Source organism: Pipra filicauda, unplaced genomic scaffold (genome assembly GCF_003945595.2).
Source record: "Pipra filicauda isolate LSUMZ 115617 unplaced genomic scaffold, ASM394559v2 scaffold87_size3191425_pilon, whole genome shotgun sequence".
NCBI lineage: Eukaryota > Metazoa > Chordata > Aves > Passeriformes > Pipridae > Pipra > Pipra filicauda.
Genome location: NW_024105064.1, coordinates 45,561 through 67,357, shown reverse-complemented (window position 1 = coordinate 67,357; position 21,797 = coordinate 45,561). Strand labels below are relative to the sequence as shown.

The window sequence follows — 21,797 nt, the reverse complement described above, 5'->3', positions numbered from 1 at the left end:
GGGAGGCAAAGGCCTTTTTTTACATTGCCATGGTTTATTTGTAACGGGCAGTAGCTTAATTCTTATAGATTTAATTCCTGGGTGTTCACGCTGTGAGCTCTCCGTGCTCTCTGTGGGAGGGTGAAGGGTGGGATGGATCATGGAGAAACGGGAACGATATTCCTGTCACCAAACCGTTCTCCCTACAGCTGTTATTCCTAGATTTAAGCTCTGGCATAAACCTTTGGCCTAGCTGTGTGCTTGCAGTTTTTACCCCAAATCTCCCTGATTCTTTGCCTCTTCTTCCCAGGGGGCAATTAAAAATACCCACAATTGGCTCTGTTTTATATCCCCTCCCTGCAATGCTACTGCCAGTCATCTCCAGGACTTCTGAAAATTCACCTGGATGTCTGAACCTTTCGTTTGTCCCTCAGAAGTGTTAAATCTTCCCTCTCGAGTGTTAAATTTTGTGCTGCGCGCTGATTTTTGTAGCACTTTTTTTCCCTCCATTTATTTCTGCTAAGGCAGCTACTTATTATCGAATATCTCTATACGGCAAAATACGACTTTCAATTTCAATCAACTTTTCTGCAGAGGACGCAGTAATATTCGGGGTTTCCGCGAGATAAACGAGTGTCGCGGGTGCCGGTGAGCAGCGAGGTCGCGGCTCCCCTCAGAGCGGCCCCGGGGCGGGGCCCGACATGGCGGCGGCGCAGCCCCGCCCTGCGCGCTGGGCGGGAAACTCTGAGGGGCGCGATGGCGGCGGCGGGCGATGGGGAGCGGCTGCTGCTCACACAGGTACCGGGCGGCGCGCCGGGGTCGGGGCCCTGAGCCACCGCCTGCAGGCGGCTGTGGTGGCCTGGAGCGGAGCCGGTGTGTCACTGCCTGCCCCCGCCTTGGTCCCTGCAGAGGCTGAAGGCGGCGGTTCACTACACGGTCGGGTGCCTGTGCCAGGAGGTGGAGGAGGACAAGGACATAGGGTTCAGCAAACAGAGCATCGCGGCCATCTCGGAGATCACCTTCCGACAGTGCGGTACAGCCTGGGTTGCCTGGTGTTACCTGGTTTTACGTGGGTTACCTGGGGTTACCTTACCTGGGGTTACCTGGGCTACCTGATGCTGCCTGAGTTACTTGGGTTACAGCTCCTGGGTTCAGGAGCCACTGCTGGAGACACGGGGCTTTAAAATAATAGCACCGAACTAGGTGTCACTGGGGCATTCCCCTGCACTGTGTTTTCAACAGTACAAGAAATAGCGTTTCTACTTTTCAGACCTGAAAAAAGCGTGTAAGTGTGTGTGGAAATATCGTGCCTGTGCAAGAGTGGCACCTAATAACCAGCTGTGGTCACGTCTCATAACTGACTTGGATAACCTGCACTTAATACCTTTGTAACAACTGTTGTGTATTATGTATCTCTTTCCGCTCAGCATTTTAAAATATGTGTCATCTTTGTGTTTTCTCCAGAAACCTTTGCAAGAGACCTCGAAATGTTTGCAAGGTAGGCACTGGTTGTTAGCTTTATTCTTTAGTGTTAGCTCCTAGGTAATCTTTAAAACACGTCTTGTAATTAATTCAAGGTTTTAAGTGTTCTGTTGTCTGCTTAAATAGTGGCCGTGAAGTTAGGAAATAGATATTCCCTGCAGGTACTTCCTGATCTTGGAAGCTCATTTATGTGGTACAAGTGATTGTTTAGATTAACGACTGTATATAATCATCAAATGCATTGATACACAGGGGTAGTGGATGGTTTGGGGGTAACCAAGCTGGTTTCTCCAAGGAGGTAAAGGAGAGTTTTTAGTTAAAACCCAACACAGTGACCTGCTGACAAGTAAGAGGGAACAGGACAGTGGTGCTTGAAGTTCTGGTTGCTATATTTTCACACAGGAAGTGTGGGAATTTAGATGTACAGAAACAAGCTTGATTAAAACAGTTTTTTGTGCATAGTTAGGGAAGACAGACAGGTGGGATTTGCTTGGTGCATATTAAGCCCCTTTAGTCCCTGAATTCAGTGCTCTCAATGAGATGCTCTATGGCCTCTTACAGACAGTGCTGGCAAACATGTTAAGGGGTGTTTTTATTTTATGCAGGCATGCAAAACGAAGCACAATCAATACAGAAGATGTGAAGCTTTTGGCTAGAAGGAGCAGTTCTTTGGTGAGATTCACTGTATTTTCTGTCTCACAACATTCTTAAACCGGCTAAGAGCATTTGAATGAAGGATATAGATGAGGAAGCGACTGTTGTTTAGGCAATTTCACTGTCTTACTGATGATGAGTGGGCACAAATCCAGTGATTTTTAAATTTTCATCTTACTTCATGACACTGCCTCACTGTGGGAACACACATCTCATTGCAATTCAGGAGTTGCAGGAGGGTTGCTGAGGTTCCAAGTACAGAAGTGCAATAAAACCCACTATACAGACACAGCATCATCAATCCTGGAAAGGAATCACTTTGCTTTTTCCTGATGTGTTCCTTTGTTGTAGGCCAGGAATAGCTTGATTCTGCCTTGAGGAGCTGAGTCTCCTCACATTAACACAGGGATCATGGAATCATTGCATTCTCTCTTGTGCTGATCTCTGTGAAGTTCAGTGGATTAAACTCACTGATGTTGTGACATACCTGTACATGGAACCACGAAGAAGAAAGCTTCCAATACTGATTTTAATTTTACGTGAGGAGATTTTTTCCTTTCATATGTGATTCGAAATATGCAACTTGCCTGACAAGGCAGAGTAAATGTTTTTTTGGGGCCTGTCATCTTTCTTGTAGTAAGAATTTGCCCTATGACTTTCTCTTCAACATTTCTCTCTGATTTCATGTGAATAAATGAAGTTCTTCAGTAGAGAACTAATTAGTTTATTGTTCTCAGCTAAAATATATCACCCAGAAGAGTGATGAGCTTGCATCAAGTAACTTGGAGCAAAAGGAGAAGAAGAAAAAGAAGTCCAGTGCAGCCAAGGGAGAGAGAACTCCTGGGGAAAAAGAAGCAGCTGTGACTGAAAATGAAGATTCCAACATGTCATGATTTACCTTTCAAGCAATGTCTCAGGTCAGCTTCTCTTAGTATCCTAGAGAAACCAGAATTAGCCTCTGTAAGATTCCTCTTGCAGGTTAACACCAGTAAGGAATCTTTAGGTTTTTAGGTGAACACGATGAGTTGGATTTTTATTGTTCCAAAAATGCAAGGTCTGTGAGAATTCAGTAAAGCTTATGCCCAAAATGCCTTAATTGCTCACAGAAGGTACCTGTTACTAAAATTAAACTCCTTTAAATAAAGAGTTTAAAGCAGAACATTCTCACTGAACCGTAATAACTCAGTATGTGCAACACCCTCAGTGCTGCTACTTAATTTCTCCAGTAACTGTTTGACTTCCTCCTTGCTTCCAGTTTGGATGCTTTTGCTCAGGCATGCTGAATATTTTGGTTTTGTTTTAACAGCCATATCTCTTACTTGTTGCCTTGACAGTTTAAACATGTTTTGTGTCATTTCCCCCCTGTGACACTGCTGGGGTGTAACCTTTCCTGTCAGGAATTCCCATTTTCAGGCAGCACTGTGGCTCTGGAGCAGTGGGCAGACACTGACCCCCGTTGCCCTCTGCCGGGCTGGCAGAGCCTTACAGAGTGCAAAAGAGCTGTAAAAGAGAATTCAAAAATAATTTGATTCAAAAGAAGCAGATTTAAAGACATCAGTAATTAGACAGAAATAGCCAAGGGAAATGAGAAGGCTGCTCAAGCTGCTGTGTGGGCCAACTTGATCCAGCAAGAATTAGCTTGCCAAGGATAGTCTAAAATATGCAGCAAGAGAGGAAAGACTTGAACACTGTTTCTCTTGCTCAGCCCTTGATTCATGAGACAGACTCTTCCTTGAAGTCACTTATTCCTTCCTGCAGGATACAGCTTAGGGCAACTCCTCCAAACCGAGTTTAAAGTCATCAGCTTCTCATTTTAGTTAGACTAATATATTAAACACCACCCCAGGATAAAGAAGGTTCTGCACGACAGAATATTTCTGATTGCACTTGAGAAGTTCTAGGTGTAGCCTTGCTCTGTGTTTGAAAAAAGAGTGCACTTTCTAGGTTTGAGTCACTTGGCTATATATGACACACTGCTCTTGTGCAGCCTTTCATTCTTGCTCTGTATTTGAGCTTTTAAGCAGGAGTGATAGGGAAAATCCCATGCCTTTTGTAGGCTGCAACTATCCAGTATTGATCAAATAAAATCAGGTGCTGCAGTGCAGAACACAGGAATATCATGAATCCTCATCTCTGTGGGGGAAATTTCACACGATGGCTCTTCAATACCCTCCCTTTCCCCCATCCCAGACCGTTCCACTTTCAGGGATGAGATTTCTTTTAAAAGAATTCAGCACATTAATTATAGCAGCTGGTGGAAATATCAAAACTAGCCCAACAGTAACATAAAAAGCTTTTATTGATATCAGAAAAAAAGACTTTTAACAAATTTAAAAATCAGCCAGTTAATACAAAAGCATCATGATGCTACACTCATGATTAGGAGAATAACACAGCAGGCCAAATACAAGTCTTCTGTCACACAGCCCTATAAAGCAATTATTTCCACCTTTGCTGTGTTTTACCAGTTAGTTCTTACACAGCACCCAAGAAAAAGCTCTGAAGTGAAAGGACTTTGAATTTACTTTAACTGATGAAATCAGTGTGAGAATTCAAGGTCCTAGATCCCAGGCTGGAGCTCAGAGCCAGGCAGCAGCTGGTTAAACCCTCTGCCCTGTTCACAGCTGTGCCTCAAAGTGTCTCACAGAGATCTTCCACCCTTTACACTGGAAATGGTGGGGGGACAAGGTAAGCAAACTGCCCAGGGCCTCAGGAGCTGCAGCCACCAGGATCAGATGGAAGCTTCTCAACCAGGTTTGCAAAGCTGAACCCTTACATGCTGTGTTTAGCAATACCATTGTTCCAGTATTCTGCAAAAAGTCAAAATCCCTTTGGTCACACATGATTTGAATCATCCCAGGAGTCTAAGCCTCAGGACAATGTGCAGATTTCCCTTGTCTATAGCCAGAGCACAGTATGACCAGCAAACTCTGGCTCCCAGGACGTGTCTTTGCTGGTATGGATCCTAATGCAGAAGCAGAGCTGAGCTGCCAGCAGCAGGGCACTGTTATTTTTTGCGTTTTGAGCTGGGCCAGTCCCCCCAGGGCAGGGTTTTCTTGCCCTTGGACGTGCTCCGCAGGGAATGCAGGGTCTGCACTTGCTGGAGGCGCTTGGAGAGCTCCTGGTCACAGGCTTCCTGCAGAGCTCCAGCCTTCTGCTTGTCCCACCCCAGAGCCGAGGCCAGGGTTGCTCTGTCTTCCTTCAGCACCAGCTGTAGGAAAGCACATTTCTAAGTCTTTTCCACTGACTCCCTCACCCCGACCCTCTGCCCACATGGACAACAGCAGGAATGAGGCACCTGTTTAGCACTGGCACTTTGGAACTGAGGATGTTCCCAGCTTTCATCACCTATTCCATGGGCCACTGGATTTCCAGTGTTCTGCCAATGCTCAGAGCTTGAAGCTCTGTTCAGATGTTCAAGGGAACAAACAGCAGCTACTTAGTTTCCACAGCAGGGAAAAGCAACAGCAGCCAGGTCACAGCTTGGAAGAACACCTTTCTATAGTGGTTACAGTTTAGCTGGACTTTCCCAGCTGTGGGTTTGTTTATAGTTTTCAAAAATAATGAGTTGTTGATTTGGGATGTATAACCAAGAAGTATAGCTAGATGCCTCTGCATACAAAAAACCACCCTGCTGGTAAGACAGCTGACTATGATTTGTCAGAGACCAAACCCAAGAGTATTTTGTGGCTTTTTGGAGTACGTGAAACAACGTCAGCTGGCTGACACAGAGGGGCTGCAAGCAGGGGGTAGAGGTACTGAGGGAGAGAAATAGATTCAATGTCACCACGCTGAGACTGAGATCTACTGCCATCAGAGCCTCCAGGAGCAAGGACAGCTTCCCCTACAGCCTCTCTCTCCAGAGGGAGAGATTTCCCTGGATACAGTTGTGTCGTTCTCACCCACCTCTAGGTCCTGACTGTCCAAGCAGAGCTCTGGAGCAGGTTTCTCCCTCAGAGCAGCAAGGATCTGGTCACTGAGGGCTGTTTTGGCTGGAGTGCCTGTGCTGCTGGTACCTGTGTCAACCACATCCATCTCCTTCCTTGGTGCAGCCTGAGGTTCTGAAAGGGAGCAGAGTGAATATAGCCCCTGACAAACACAGGACAGGAAAAGTGGCCTGGACTGCTTTGATGGTTGTGAGATTAATAAAATATGCATCTTATTTATGTGTACCCTCTAAGTTAAGAAATCCATAACGCCTGTGTGATTTAAGCTTTTCTCCCAGTATTCTACTGGGAGTCAGTATTTCTGACTCTCATCTGGTCAGAGAATTCTCACACCACATACACTAAACCAGCTCTTGCATCAACCCCACTAACAGCTGCTGAGCAAATGACTCACTCCAGTCCTTCACTCCACCTTATTTATTCCACCAACTATTTCAGGCATCTCTGGGAAACTCCTTCTCCAGCATCCCAGTGCTCCCTACCTGCTACTTTGCTTAAGACACTGTCTTCAGTTTTCAAGGCCTCCAGGTAGAGCTCCAGGAGCTGCTTTGACTGACGCTCCTCTTCTCTTCTGTCCAGCACCTGCTGCAGGGTGTCCTGCAGCACCTGGGTTTTGGTTTCACTTTGGGCAAGTTCTTCTGCCAGGTCTGAACGTGGCACATCAATCAGCACCTGAAAACAATGCCAGTGCTGAGCAACTCATTCCATGGCCCTGAATGCAGTACCAACAGCAGGGACCAGCCCTCCTGAAACCCAGCGTGTCCCACAAGGTTTCTTGTGAAGCCACCATTCTTTACCAGAAGCCAAAAGGCATCCAGGGACAGCTGGAGTTAAGAGCACCCTCCTCAGACACTTGAGTGTTTCCCCTACACGAGAGATTTGACTCTGGCACCAACAGCCAAACAGCAGCAGCTGAATTAAGCCCGAGATCTTGTTTACTGATTCTGTTCTCTCCTGAGATGAATGGATGATGGACAGAGCCAAGGACAGGGATTGGGGGTTTCCCCGCTGTACCTGGAGGTCTTCTTCAGACATCAGGATGATATTGGACAGGTCACCCTTCAGCTGCCTGGCCAGCTGCTTCCACTTCTCCGCAGCACTGTCCACTTCATCCGCAGCCCCCGAGAGCCAGGATGTTCCACTGTCTGACACAAGAGTCATCAGCTCCCTGGGTCACTCCTGATCCACCTGAGACAGCCTAATGTCACCAGGTGTATTCCAGACACCCTCCCCTCCCATGCTCCCTCACCCACAGCCTACCTAAGCTTTTTCCAGACCATTTCTCATCCTTGGCCAGTGCCACAAACTTGGTGTTAGGTGGCAAACACAAGAAGTAATCCTCATCATCCACAATGGTCCCATCTTCTGCCAGCACCAAGGTGATGGGCTCCCTGGCCTTGTCAATGGCCAGAACACCACAAGCTGCACAACAGAAAAAAAAACTTAATTAAATGACAAAAGTGACACAGCACTGGCCTTTAATAACCTCCAGCACAAGGCACAGGCAAATCTCGGTGACTGAGGCCGGAGCCCAGACCTGTCTCCTCAGAGATCTGCACATCAGCTCTTTTTTAGCACAAACACATGTGCCTCTCTCCAGAAGTTAATATTAGAATCAGAGAATCACGGAATCATCAAGGTTGGAAGAGACCTTTAGGATCATCCAGTCCAACCGTCACCCAGCACTGCCACTGTAACCCCTAAACCATCACCCAGCGCCAGATCCAGACACGTCCTGAACACCCCCAGCGATGGTGACTCCACCACCTCCCTGGGCAACCCACTCCAATGCCTGACCACCCAATGTTTTCCTAATCTCTAATCCGAATCTCCCCAGCGTCAGTTTAAGGCCATTTCCCCTGGTCCTCTCTGCAGGACAGCGGGTGTTTCCCGGTGCAAACCTCGGCACAGGCAGCGGGCCGCCCGCGGGGCAGTGGAAGCACTTCCCGATGCTCGTTCCCACCTCCCCTCGCATCCTCCACTGCGAAGCGCCCCCGGAGCCCCGGGGGCTCAGCCCAGCATCGCGGGAGGGTCCGGGATCCCCGGGGCTCCCACCGGGCCCCCCCCGCACCTTGTCCCGGGACCGCCGGGCTCACCCTTGTCCCGCAGCTCCCGCAGGCAGGACGCGGCCACGCCGTGCTGCTCCGGCCCGTCCCGCCGCCGCACCACGCAGCGCTTCAGCCGCGCCGCCATCGCCTGGCGCCGGGCGATGCTTCTGCAGGCAGGGAAGGCGCTCCTGCCGGGAAGGGCAGGGACACAGCCCACCTGCCCCGGCTGAGACCGGCCGCTCCGGGCAGCTCACGGCAGCTCACGGCACCCGCGGATGCCCCGCGGGGCGCAGCGATGCGCCGGCGCTCGGCTCGCCGTGCCTGCGGGAGGGGAGGGCGCTGCATCGCGCGCTCGGGGGTGGATTGGGCACGCCTGGGAAGATGGCGGCGGCGGAGCGAGCGGAGCAGCCGGGGCAGGTGAGGGGGGTCCGAGGGGCCGGGCCGGGCCGGGGGCCCTGGGGGGCTCCGGGGGGCTCCGGACACACCCCTCGGGCACCGCGGGGGCCCTTCTGCACCGGGGATCCCTGCCCTCTGCGAGCGGGGGCTGTGTGGGGCTGGCTGGAGCAGGCCGGGCCCTGGGCACAGGCGCGGTGGCATTGAGGGGCTGTGGGTGTGAAAGTCGTAAAGCGTGTGAGTAAAGGGAGAAATAAATGCAAACAGGGCCGGGGAGAAAGGCCAGGTGGGCACGAAATGAGTTGGAGCCCTGCGCAGGGGGGAGGGTTGGACTCGATGGTCCTTGTGGGCCCCTTCAAAATCGGAATGTTCTGGGAGTCTGTGAGGAGTCAGACAAAAAACTGCCCCTGCCTTGCACCTGCGAGTGAGGGAGGAGGATCCTCGAGCCAGGAGCGTGAAAGGGCAAAGCAGTAAGAAACTGCTGTCAGATGTGCTGTCAGACACTGAACGGGGAGGGCCAAAGAGCAGTGGTTTGAGTGCTCACGAAACACTAAAAGTGTAAGGTATTTTTAAACTGGGGCATGAAATGAATGGAGCAACCAGAGAGGAGAAGGAAAGTGTGATGTAATAGTATTCAGTATATATTGTTAAAGGTCTTTTCCAGCCTTGATTCCATGGGATAGGTTTGATGTAGGTGTGCCTAGTGTAGGTTCCTGTCACTCTTATTGTGTTGCTGATGGCCCAGGGTCACTTGTATTCCATTGCAAACTCAACCCTCCTCAAATTCACTGACCTCTTGGAGCTCTCTCACCTCCCCTGAGTCCCAAACAGGCTCCTGAGAAGTGGTGCCAGGGGAATTTGGGAAAGTCATTTTGGTGCCCCCAGGAGGGAGGGGAAAGGTCTTGTCTGGCTGTTTGAGCAACTGAGAAGAAAACAGAACAAAGTCTGCCAGGGACACACTTTTATGTGCAGTCTCTCAAATCTGCCCAGATTTGGCTAATTCACCATGAACCTCTCTGCTGATCCTTTCATTTTGGACTGAGGAGGCTGAGTTTGTAGGGAACACTGTTGAACTAAACTGAAATGGAAATAAAATTACATAAAGTCTGTGCTCTTGGGTAACCAGCACAGGTCTGGGTTGTGAAAGGCCAAGTTACCAAACTCCCAGGAGGCTGGGCAGCTTTGCATCACCCAGGTGCTGTCATCAGTCCCAGAGTGAGGTGCAGGTGTTCCAGTCCATCCCTCACACTTCCAGGGAATGCTTTCAGAGTGAGGAGACCTGAAAATACTTGGGCAGTCTGCAGGGTTGGCACTTGCTGAGGAAGAAATCTGGTTAACTGGCAGATGTGGTTGCCTGAGAAACACTGAGGTTCTCTTGAGCTTAGATATTGTATCCTCCCCTTGCACCCTTTTTTAGCAAACATTTATTTAGTGTTGCTGTAGCTCAAGAGAAGGCTTGGTGTTTGCAAGTGGAAAAGTCTTGCTTTTATGGACCTCAGAAATGTAGCCAGAGAACCCCCTAGGTTTTAAAGTTAGGACATGAAGGATCATGGAATGGTTTGGGTCAGAAAGGACCTTAAAGATCACCCAGTTCCAGCCCCCTGGAACTGTGTCCATAGTGAAAAATGGGAATGGTAACTCCCACCTGTTGTGTAACATGGAGAGTTTTTCAGGTATGGGCTGTAGAGAGTAAAGTGGAGTTAATGCCTGTGCTGCTCTGTAAGTCAGGAAGAATTTGGGATGAGGAGAACAGCCAGGCTGCAGAGAGACCTGTGCACCACAGAGAGCCCGTTCCGTGTGGGCTCCTCTGAGGAGGGAGGGGATCTGGAGGCACCCTGGGTGAAAATGGTCAGTTAACTGGATAACTGCCCTGCTGGACTCTGTCCCAGTTCTTGCAGGAATGCTGGATTCTCAGGCAACAAGTTCCTTGCACCCCCTTTGGCTCCTGGCCTGACTTCACCAGAGTTTGTTCCAAGGACAGCTCTGGCTCTGCCCTCCCTCAGGCCTGGGGGCACCGCTGGAGTTCAGCTGCAGGCTCACACACTGACACTGCCCCCTGCACACACAGCCCCCAGGAGCAGCTCTGCTCCTACAGGAGCTTCCCTCCCTCCCCGTGTGCCTGGGAGGGGCAGGGGGGCTGCTCTGAGTGCCCGGGGCTGGGGGTGCCTGCTGAGCACAGAGGGCCCCACCACCATCTCCCACTGCTGCACTTCCCTCATCCAGAACTCTGGAACTGCTCAGTGCTCTCAAACTCTGTGGGCTTGGGTGGGATTTGAGAGACTCTTGTAGCTCTGGCAGGAAGAAGGGGGTGTGACTGAACCATACATAGCACAGTAGGTGAATTCTCAAGGGGACAATTTTGGAATTAAACAAACCAGTGAAAATCTCTCAGTCTCCCAGAGTGTAAACACCACTCCTCTTACACAACCCTTGCAGTTCTGACACTGTTATCAAGGCCTGTGGAAAGTTGTCCCCATTGCACACTAAATGTTTAGAGAATCTAATAAAATATTTGCTTTCTGCCACTGGTGATGTTTGTTTATTTATTGCCAGGCTTTCAGCATGAGTGGTGGCACTGCCTCGCTTAACTTGTTTATGTTTGGGTCCCATCATGTTTTCTATTACAAATCGAGTTAGTTTAGATGCTGGAAAGGGAGTGTCAGATGTCTTATGGCTTATTATCTGTTTTACTTGGTTTAATTTTCTCATTCTCGTGAATTAATATATTGCCTCAAGCACTGTGGGGACGGGGGGGAGCGTTGCAGCTCAAATGAAATCATTTACAGAGATAGAATTATGTTCTAAAGGCAATAAAGATTTCTACCAGGCTTTTTAAAATACTTTGTTTTGTTTAGAAATCATCTTCCTTGGGCCTTTAGTAAAAATAAGCAGAAGAAAAGATCCTGTCTCTCTGTTACTGTTCTTTATAGCAGCAGGATGATGGTGTGGCCTGTGAACAGAATAACTGATTTCTTGGTGAAGTTCTCATGGTTTAGTGGGAACCAAATCTTGTCTTCTTTCTAAAGCTTCATATACCCCCTCTGAGTTGAGTCTTCCATGTAACTGGGTGTTTTCTTTGTGTAAGGAAGTAGTTAAAGCAAATTTCAAAGGTGTTGGAAGATGGCTGATTTGTTGCTCCAGAGACTTAATTCCCCAGTTGCATTGTTAGTCAGTGTACAGGTGAATTTTGCTCCCCACTTGCCTGTAACTGTTGGCTGTTCAGCTCTGAATTCTGTGCCTAAAAAAATGGTTTTCCTGGTGAGGGTAAATGGTCCCTGGACTGGGATGTCCCTTGTCTTCATTAAACACAGGCTGGAAAGGATGGGCTCTTCCCTGACTTGTCCCGGAGCTACCATGTTCCAGAGGGTGACAGTTCCCTGCCTTACAACACTGGTTCCTTTGCCTTGTGCTTGGAAATCTGGCTGGAAGGGAAATGCAGATCTCACTTTAAGTGTTGGTAGCTTTGGACAATGCAGTCCAAGGACCATAAATGATCCAACTTGTCCTGTAGGTGCCACCAGGGAATGAACCAGCACGTGGCAGAACTGGTGAGTGTTTGTCTTCGGGATCAAGACTCTTCCTGTCAATATAATTATCATGTTTTCTCACAGCAGCCTGGACTTTGTTTCGGATCCTTCTTTGGGGAATTTCCCAGGTTGGCCAAATTCTGTGTGGGGTGACAGTCCATAAATACTAGAGCAGCTCTTTAGGGCAGGACATGGGAGCTCTAGTCCTTAGGATGCTGTGGGGATTTTCTGAGGATATGAATTCAGAGGTGGTTTCTTTCTCTCTTCCATTGTGCCTTTACTGTTTGCACCACACATTTGTAGTTTTTCTCTTTGAAGTCAGCTTAAGTAGTTCAAATGCTTTGATTTTTCCTTGAAGCTTGCTACAGAAGAGCACAATACATATATTCTTAGAAAACTCGGCACTTAATGTAAGTGGCTTGATGGAACAATTCCATGGAAATAGTAGTTAACAGTTATAGATACTTTTCTGAATTGTTCAAGACAGATTTTATCTGTGCTGCTCTTCCTCTCCTAAGCAGTTCTGACCCTGTGCTCACTGAAATTGAGGAGAATCTTTTCTCTGACCGAGCGTGCTGTGAATCAGGCCCCAATATTTTAGAGTATTGGCCATAGCAAGATACCTGTGTTAGTCCTGGGATTTGGCTGAAGGAATAAAACAGCACACACCCCAAATAAATTTATCCACAACCTAAACATGTTCAGTTACCTTACTAATAAATCATGCAAGCCATATTCTTGTGTTGATTCTCACATTTGCCGTATTTTTGGAGGACTGGATGGATCTTGAGGCTGTTCATTTTTCTTTCATCCAGCTGAAACAGATTTGAAAGCAGATGTTCTGTGCATGTAAAGCCAGTGACAGGGAGAAGTGCCCTTTTCTCGCTCTCACTGTGTGACTGCAGGGTGGTGTTGAAGCTGATGTTTGCAGTGGTTATGTCCAGTGATCCCAGGGAATCCCTGCCCAGCTGTGAGGTCTGGCTGGGCCCTGGTGATGATCCTTGTCTGGGAGCAGAGGAGTTGCAGGATATTTGAGTTTCTGGCACCCTCTTGTGGTAAAAACTTGGGTTTATATTTTTTTTTTTTTGCTGAATTTTGTAGATGGGAAAGAAACCCAAACTTGAAATACTTTGAAAATTTGGTATATTGAATAAAAGTAATGAATAGAGTCGGAGAACAAAAGGTCACTTAAGGACCTTGATGCTGAACTTAATGAATGGGTTCCCTTTTCTCTAACTGGGGCTCAAAAGTTGTCTTCATTACTAATCAAAGTGCATTTTTTCACCATTGAGGTCACAACTATGTGTCACCTCTGCTAAGATAAAACACCTCAGGTGGAGGCAACATGGCTTAGACCATCCTATCAGGTGGATCCTGTTTGGAAGCAGATTGTTGACCAAGATAAATTTATTTTCTGGTAAAACTGAAGTGTCTCTACCTTGTGAGAGCTGATACATTCAAGTTACACAGAGATCAAACTGCTGGGCTTTATTGGCAACGAAGAGAAGCCCAGGGAGGAGTTCTGTAAAACATGGGGCTGTGGGGAAGTGCTGTGCCTGTTCTTGAGAAGTGAGTGAATACAAGCAAACCTGCAGGTGAGCCTGGAGAGGGGAAGCTCTGGAGCTTCAAGTCTAGTCCAGTCTTTGGCTTCCTGTCCTGCTTTAATCAAATGGTTCCTCTTTCCTCCTGTTCACCACTTGTCCTGGTGTGCAAGGTAAAGTGTTCAGCCCTAAAACTTCATCTCTTAATTATGTGTGGGAAACAGGGATGGCCCTGGTACTGTGACAGTTTGTGAGGTTTAGTTAAATCATGGTTGTTTTGAAGTCTTTATAAGAACGGTGCAGAAAACAAAGGGTGCATAAGTGGATCGTGGAAATGGGAGAGGTATTTCAGAATTTGGGTTTGGGTGATCACTGCTTTCATGCCATCTCTCAGGAGTCTCCCTGGCTCTCACTGCTGGCTCCCTCAAACGAGTTCTGCAGATTCTGTGAATTCTCTTGTTTTAAATGGGGACTGTGGAATTAGCATTTTTTTTCCTATGCTTCTGACCCCTTAATCTTCAGTCCTTCACAGAACTGCTGCTGGTAGCAGAGACAAGTGTGTCCCCCTAACTGCAGCTCACAGGGAGTGTTTCTGAGGGTGTCCATCGGGTGGCAATGTGAGCTCACTGTTGTGTTTGTGTTCCAGGCTGGCTCCTGCCCTGCCGCTGAAAACGCCGCGTCTCGGGAGCCGCTGGTGAGTCCCTCAAGAGGCAACACGGGATTTCCTTGTGATAACATAATACACATGAGTTGTTCTCTTTGCTGCATCTTTTTTCATCCGTTGCTTTGCTTTTCTGAGGAGCTGGTGCTTTGTGGAAAAGGTGTAAAGTGCTGTAGGTGGCCTTGCTGTTCTCTGAGTTGTGACCCAAAACCGTCACCTCCCATCTGCTGGGGTTGGACACGGCTCAGCTGGGCCACCCTGCTGGCCTTGAGCACAGACTGCCTGTCCTGAGTGAGTGCAGTGTGTGCTCTTGTTCAGTGCTTATTTAGGAAAGAGTTTGAAGAAAGCCCTGGGCAGCATAATTTAAACTGGATTCTTAGTGCTATTGTCTAATAAAAACCCCTCTGCTGCTCGGAGACCTCATTCACACTGTCTTTATATTCAGAGGCACTCAGAGTGAGCTTAGAAGTGTTTGTCAGCTGGCAGTGCATGTGATCCAATGTTTTTACTCCAGAAGCATTTTGGAAAGGGCTCTGGGATTTTTTGTGTATGATGATAACTAAGAGAACCCTGTTTTGTTTGCTCTTTTATGGTGACGCAGAGTGGGAATTGAGCCACTAGTCCTGGAGCTGCAGTACGTTGTTTTTTACAACCTTGTTTTTCTTTCTTTCCTTCCTCTTTAGCCACCTATAACTCAGTCAAAACCTTGCCAAAATTCTTAGCCAATGTTATGGTCCTAAATATATAAATCTCTAACTGAGTTTCTTCTCTGGATTTTCATTTGTTGATCACGGTGAATACAAGGGGCTTGCAGGGAGAACACTGAAATACTCATGGCACTGGCCACATCAAAGTATTTTTATCATGTAAGTCTTACCTGGGGACCCCAGGAGATGGTTTTTAAAGGAGAAAGATGTGAGCAAAAGTTGTGAACTGGGAAGGGTCAGTAAAATGAAAGGGCTGTGAAGCTCTGCAGTGACAATCTCTCTGTCTGGTAACACTGTGCCATCCCTTAATTGCATGGATGTCTGTCTGTGAGATTCCCTGGAGCTGTTATTGACACCGTGTGCCTTGTGATGGATTTGGTGGTTTGCTGTTGGGGGGTTTGGTTATCCCCCCATCCTCCCTTGGAAAGGTCATAGCAGGCAGCAGATCATCACAGCCTGTGCTGATCAACAGTTTGTTTTTTCTCAGGGCAGGTTCTACCATTACCTTTGATTTCATTAATTTCTTACTGTATATGTGACTGCAGAATTGCTCAGAGGAAGCACAAAGCAGTTGTGTGTCTTTCTGTTTGGGTGGATATTCCTACTACATAAAATTATTTGTACACTCAAAGAACTCCAGCATAAACTTTACTCTCACCATGGTGAGTCTTACACTTGAGCTAATTAGAGCCCTTTGAAAGGTTGAGGTTTCCTCCTTATTTTTTCATTAATTGGGTTTTTTTTTTAAAATAAACTCTCATAGTCTTTGTCACATTTGTTTAGAAGTGATTATTGCTTCCAGCTGCTCCTCTGTGGACGCCTTATTAAATGAGCAGTGCAGCTCTGTGAGCCAGATGACCTGACTTCCACCACCCTGCCGGGGCTTCCCTGTAGCCAGGAGTGTGCTCAGTGCCCTCCACACACCCAGGACATGTTGGTCCATAAAACAGACCTGTAGGCACATGGTGCCCTGTCATAAAAGTGTTTATGGAAGCCCTAGAGCAGACTGTGGCAGGAATCCAGCAAACGGGGCTGTGTGGGGAATCCACGTGCTCAGGGATATCATCCCGGGCTTCAGGTTTGGTGTGAAGCAGTTGCAGGATCCAGAGGAGGGAGAAAAGAACCTCATGGCCAAATTCTGCTCTGCACCCCCTCACCTGTTTTGGCTTGATTGGTGACAGGGCTGAGACCTGTTTGGAACATAAAGCACACAAGGGTGAGAAAGCAGTAGGATTAAACCACCTTGCATTGTATCACCAGTTGTTGTTATGGAGTAAAGCTGGGTTTGTACTGTATTCCTGATTTCTATGGTCACTGTATCCTGCAAGGTGCTAAATACCTTCTGCTCTGTGCTGAGGGGCACTGTCTGCTGCCTACTCTGGACTCCTCTCAGGAGGAACCCAGGAGAAGCCACGATTCCTGGTGGTTTGCACAAGGATTTCAGCATTCTGCAAGGTCCTGTAGCAGGCAGTCTGACACATCATACTGTGTCCTGCATTTGGGTCTTCCAGGATACCTTGTTGTGGCCTTCAGAGCTCAGCCCTACAAACTCAGCCCTACAAACTCCTGTCACATCCCAAACTGCTTTTGTCCCACCCACTTGTGATGTTTTGAGCCACCAGAAGGAGACAAGGGACTCCACGTCCGTGCCATTAATCCCCTGAGTTCTCCGGTGCCCTCCCAATAAACCGTGCCAGCTGAAGAACACTCCCTGCTGAGAGGTCGCGGTGTGGGAGCCCCGGCGGCGGGGGCTGAGCCGGCGGGGGCTGGGCAGGGCTGTAATTCCTGCGGCAGAGGGACACTCATTTCCCGGCTGTCGGTCTTGGCCCATTAAAATCTGCCGTGTAGCTCCAGGGTGGGCAGTGTAACCTTGTGTTCCCGGAGCGTCAGCATCTCGCTCTGCTGCTGTTTACAGCCACCTTTGTCACCGTCAGCGCGGGATCAGCTTCTCCTTGAGTCCGGCTTGTCACCCCCGGCTGCTCGGAGCAGCCACCTCTGATAAGCTCTGAACACTTGTGGAATTGGAATCGGTTTGTCTTTTTACAGCCACTCAAAGCAAAGTCCTGGGATGTGCAAAGGATGTAACCACACAGGACAAACCCCCTTTCAGTGAGGTTAAACCGTTGGAGAATCTCTTTTTCTTCTGGAATCTTGGTTTCCCTTGTTTCCCCTTTGTTTCTAATATCTCTCCTTAGTGCAATTAAGTAATCTTTTTAGCTTGTTTTGTCTCTCCCGAGCAGAGTCTTGTAGCTTTCTAACCAACCTGTGCTGCTTTTGAGGTGTTTTCAAGAGCTTGAATATGTTTGCTGTAGGCGTTTGCTTTCTGCTGAATCTGCTGCAGCCCAAATTGCAGCTCTGCAGGTTGTACCTGTGAGAGCCTCCAACAGGAGCTTGGGTTGTAGGGATAACCTAAGGAAACAGAGGCCTTTCCACATGCTGCTTCTTTGTTTGGGTGGTTTTTCCCCTGACACAAAACATACTCATTCCCTTGCTGGAAGAAGTACTACTTGTAAGTATAACAGTACTAGCTGTAAATGTAAAACTCTCTTAGTTGCTCACTAAGTTACAAAATCCCTGGATCATGATATGAGGAGCAGGGTATTTTCTTTTGTAGGATAATTTCTTTTTTTTTTAGCATGTGCCGTTTCTGTTTCTTGCTGCAGATGAGAGCAGTTAGCTCTGAAATATGGACATTTTATTCCCTTTTTTACAGGCTGTTGAAGGGTACAAGGTAGCAAGAATTACTGCTGCCTCTCTAGCAATTAGTGTAGTTTGTTGGAATGTGCTGGAGCCCTTGTGGCTTTTCCCCACCCTTTGTTAAACTGATTTTCAAATATTTAGGGGCCTGATAATGGCCAGAATACTTTTAACACCCCTTTTTGTGCAAACATCAGTAAAGTACACTGCACTGAGTGACAGACAGTAGAATTATTAGATCCTTTCTGTTTTGTTGTCTCGTTTTACACCTTGTCTGTTCTGTTAAGCTTCCTCTCAAGTAGACTGTGAGTACAGAGAATTTCATTTAGCTTTCTGAGGAAGGAGCTTTGCAATTGAGATTTTGACTACTTTTAGCTGGTGTAATTAGAAGTTGATGGAGCCCAACACTATCAACAGCATTGTCTTTAACAAAACCATGAGTGGGAAGGAGGAGAGGCTACAGAGTTGTGCCATGAGATTTGAGGGAGCTTGTCAGGGCTCATGTTCGTTAAGAGTACTCAGAATCTGCTTTTTATGAAAAAAAAATAATCTTTGGGCAAATTGAGAATCCACATCCTTCTTCTTATGAAGGAGGAGATGCTCTTTCTGCCCTATCAAACCCTACAGAACACGAGTTATGTGGGAATTCTTTGCAGTTTTTCTTTGCCTGACATTGTTGTTTGAAATGAAGACAGGAATGGTATTTTCACTGAAAAACTCCTACTTTGTTTTCAGAACACATTCTTACTCAAGGAATACCTTGTAATATCCTTATCCTTTGTTTTGAAGGTCAGAGGTTCTAGTCCAGATTTGTAGAAAATTGTGATTCTTTTTTTTTTTCTTTTTTGGAAGAACTTTTGTTTCCAGAAATGATGTGAGGGACTGGAGTGTGCTGGAGGGACACTCCCCATCACTCTTCTGCTTTCCTTTTCCCCCACCCTCTATTGTTGGAGACAGGATTTATACCTGTTTACTGTACAAATTTTCCGTCTGCCACAGTGGGTTTGCTCGCAGTGGTGGCTACACTGAACGATTCTCTAAAAGTAAATCTATCCAGAGGGGATTTCCAGACAGCCAGAGTCAGTAGGCAACTAACTTACAGCCCCCAGTGAAACATTAGTCAGGATAATTTACTGTCAGCAGGAGAGGAGGAGAGACCACGAGCTCGGTGACCTGGGGCCAGGCAGGAACCTCGCGTGTGATGCTGCTGCACTTGGTTTGGGGAGGTCCTGGATGTGCTGCTGGGGGTACCCAGGGCTGGACAATAATTCCATCAGGCCGTGCAGGGTAATTGCAGTGCGGGTTTTGGGTTTACTGGGCCACGAGCAGGGAGCCAGAGGTGTGTGACTGCCTGGCACAGCATCCCTGGGTTTGCTGCAGAGAGCTCTGTGATTTACTGAGCAGGGCTCTCTTGTGTTTGACCTTCTGAGAAGTTCGAGATTATTGGTTTTTTGTCCGTTTTTCTCTCTTTCTTCTAGGTGTTCATTGACTTCCTCTGTCGTTCGTGCAAAGTGCACTCACTTAATCTGTCAATTCCCTTTACTCTTTTGATTTAGACAAATATATTAATATGTGCAAAGTGCACAGATGCAAATTTACTTACTGAACACAGTTAAAGAAACACTGTCATACCAAGTTAAATTGCCCATTTGAGGTCAATGGGAAAGTTTGTTTGGAATTCCTTTAAATCCCAATTTTAAAAGAGGGTGGACTATAATAGTTTGGGATATAATTGGTGCTGTAGCATTACATATTAATTCATGAGAGCTAGAAACTTGCAGTAGTCACAGGCCAAAGCAGGTGAAGACCCCATGAGCCTGTCCAAAATGTTCTGGTTAAATGACACTTCAGAGCAGTGGGTGAGGTGGCACAACCAGGACAGGGACAGTCCTGTGTCACTGTCAGGGAGGTGAGTTAGTAGTTTATAATCTTTTCTGTGCATTTGTGCAGAGAGGAGCTCTGAAAGCAATTCCAAACCAGCATTTCTGGTCAGAAGACTTTGCTTTATAGTAGTTGCAGTACTGTAAGTTCTTTACAAAACACACAAGGAAATTCAAGTACAGGGAGTTAGGTCAGAATCTTCTTTGGTGTTAGGTATGATTTGACTTCCAGAGATTCCACATCTCTCACTGAAGGTAGAATGGAAGTTACAGTGCTTTGAGACTCTGGAAAAACACACTGGCACACAGTTAGGAAATACTTGATACTTGATATTTTCCCCTTGAAAAAATTGGTTGCAGGATCAAGGTGGGATAAAGGCATCATTCCAGCTCCATGAGCTGTGCTATGTGCAGAGCAGCTTGTAGAGGGCAGCAATTGCCCACAGTTCTCTCAGCCTGGGGAGAGGAGGGACCAGCTGAAGAACTTCACAGGAGTGGCTGATGGCTTTTTTAGCTTCTTGAAATAACTTTGTGCAGGAACTTGTTCTTAGGAGTACCTCTTGACTCCATATTATTAAATTCCTGCTCTGAAAAATGTTGCTAGAGATTGTTAATTCCTCTAATACCACTGAGCAGTTGGACTCCTTCTGCCCAAGTGCTGCCTGTGTCATTGTTACTGCAATTACTGACAGCTTGTGATCCTTACAGGATTAGAACTGCCTACCTGGGATAACTGTTCTTCACTTCTTGGCTTCCTCTTGCTTTTTACCTGGGAGATCATGCCAAAAGAAAACATTTGCAATGTCTGTGGCATCTTTGTTGTGCCTCAGCTATGTTCATCCCATTAAAAAGTGAGGCAGCAGAGGCACAAAAGGCAGGATGGCTTATTCAACAGCTTGGAAGAACGTTCCCTAAACTTGATGAACAGAAATACATCCCTTAGAAATCTCTGATGCCAACACCTTCAGAACCAACTTACTGGAGAAGGGACTTTCCCTGCATTTCATGTTTCTTGGATTTCTCCATATGTCACGTACATTGCAGATCTAAACAGCTTCATAGTTCTGGAGGGTTTTTTGTTTGTTTTGGTGTTGTGTGCACTTTTACATAGCTCTTCTTGTTACCACTGTACAGACCATGTCCTCTTCCCAGCTGGGATCCCATAACACACCACTGCTACTTGAGGTTGCCTTTCTGGAAAAGTAACACTGCAAATATGCATGGCTTTGTAGCAAAGTGATTTTACAGCTGGAGAGAAGCAAGGGAGAGCTTCACATCATCAGCCACTCTCCCAAAATGTCCCACTTATCTCTTTCATCTCCTGGTCAGAGCAGGATTTTCCTCTGCTATCAGTGTTCCTGGTGTTTTGTCAAGCATCTGAATGGCCTGAATGATGGTGTTCATGGGATACAGTCCCACAGCAGAGTCCCTCTTGCTGGAATGGAGCTCCCCTGCCATACAGTGAGAATCTCCTGTGTCTCCCCTCCAGCTTTCCTCTCCTGTTTGTTTTGTGTGCCACCCTAAGTGATTCCTTTCCTCCTTAAGCATCTGCACCCTTCAGATGTTTGCAGACAGTTATCACATCATTTCTCCTTCCCCCCACCCCCACCCCGGTCTCTCAGCCAAGCTCTACATATTTAGCTCATTTAATCTTTCCTCATAAGTCAAGCCCATAATTGACAGCTCTGACACGGGGAGTCGCGTTGGTTGCACATGCTGCCAACAGGATATAAATACTTTCTGTGCAGTGATTGAGAATCACAAGCAGGGCTGAGACGAGCCTGCCCCTGCCCCCCCTTCGACACTGGATTTTTGAAAACCCCCTTTTCAACATCAGGTTGCCACAATTCCCTAGAGATGGACTCGGTTTCCAGTCCAATGCTCAGCTGCCGAGCACCCCGTAGGCCTCAGAGCAGTGGTGTCAGGTCACTTGGGAAATTCAGGACTGGCAGCTCGTGGGGTTCCAGTCTGAATTCTTATGGAGGTGCTGGTGTTCCCTGTGCTTCCCTTGCCAGGTGTGCAGGTGCCTCAGGCTGCTGAAGGCCATTCCTTGTGGGAAGGCAGAGCTGAGCTCCCTACAGTGAAAGGGTTCTTCCTTGTCTCTGCCAAGAGGGAGCTCGGGAAGCCATGGATTCCTGATCCCTGTAAACGAGTTCAGGGTTCTTGCTTGTACTTGAAGGATCTGGGAAGAGGCTTTTAATCTCACCCAGAAAGGTGTTGCATTGGAGGAAGAGGCAGTTGTTTGTCCGTGTGTTGGGACACACAGATCTGTTCCCAGCTA

The 21,797-nt window shown here is 47.4% G+C and overlaps 3 protein-coding genes across 4 annotated transcripts in view; 2 read left to right on the top strand and 1 right to left on the bottom strand.

Annotated features, from left to right (window-relative positions):
• The first annotated feature begins 686 nt into the window (after positions 1 to 686).
• Positions 687 to 6,278, top strand: CENPS (centromere protein S). 2 transcript variants are annotated; one of them, XM_039390891.1, is made up of 6 exons: positions 687 to 777; positions 889 to 1,012; positions 1,444 to 1,477; positions 2,067 to 2,133; positions 2,853 to 3,032; positions 6,028 to 6,278. In XM_039390891.1, exons 1-5 carry the CDS (start codon positions 736 to 738, stop codon positions 3,006 to 3,008), a joined length of 423 nt encoding a protein of 140 aa, XP_039246825.1. In that variant the 5' UTR covers positions 687 to 735; the 3' UTR covers positions 3,009 to 3,032; positions 6,028 to 6,278. The 2 variants fall into 2 exon arrangements, with proteins under 2 accessions (XP_039246825.1, XP_027586722.1); XM_027730921.2 differs by lacking the exon at positions 6,028 to 6,278 and having other exon boundaries at positions 2,853 to 3,287.
• Positions 4,869 to 8,362, bottom strand: DFFA (DNA fragmentation factor subunit alpha). The gene is made up of 6 exons (XM_027730909.2): positions 8,159 to 8,362; positions 7,323 to 7,484; positions 7,077 to 7,207; positions 6,545 to 6,734; positions 6,022 to 6,176; positions 4,869 to 5,326 (listed from the first exon to the last, which is right to left on the bottom strand). The coding sequence occupies exons 1-6, from the start codon at positions 8,253 to 8,255 to the stop codon at positions 5,123 to 5,125; spliced, it is 939 nt and encodes a 312-aa protein (XP_027586710.1). The 5' UTR covers positions 8,256 to 8,362; the 3' UTR covers positions 4,869 to 5,122.
• A 128-nt stretch (positions 8,363 to 8,490) lies between these two features.
• The window catches only part of LOC113993067 (peroxisomal membrane protein PEX14-like), a gene marked incomplete at its 3' end in the record, with an annotated part of 56,845 nt that continues 43,538 nt past the window's right edge, over positions 8,491 to 21,797 (top strand). The window contains exons 1-2 of the mRNA XM_027730926.2: positions 8,491 to 8,527; positions 14,218 to 14,265. Coding sequence (XP_027586727.1) covers positions 8,492 to 8,527; positions 14,218 to 14,265 — 84 coding nt within the window. The remainder of the gene's footprint in view (positions 8,528 to 14,217; positions 14,266 to 21,797) is intronic.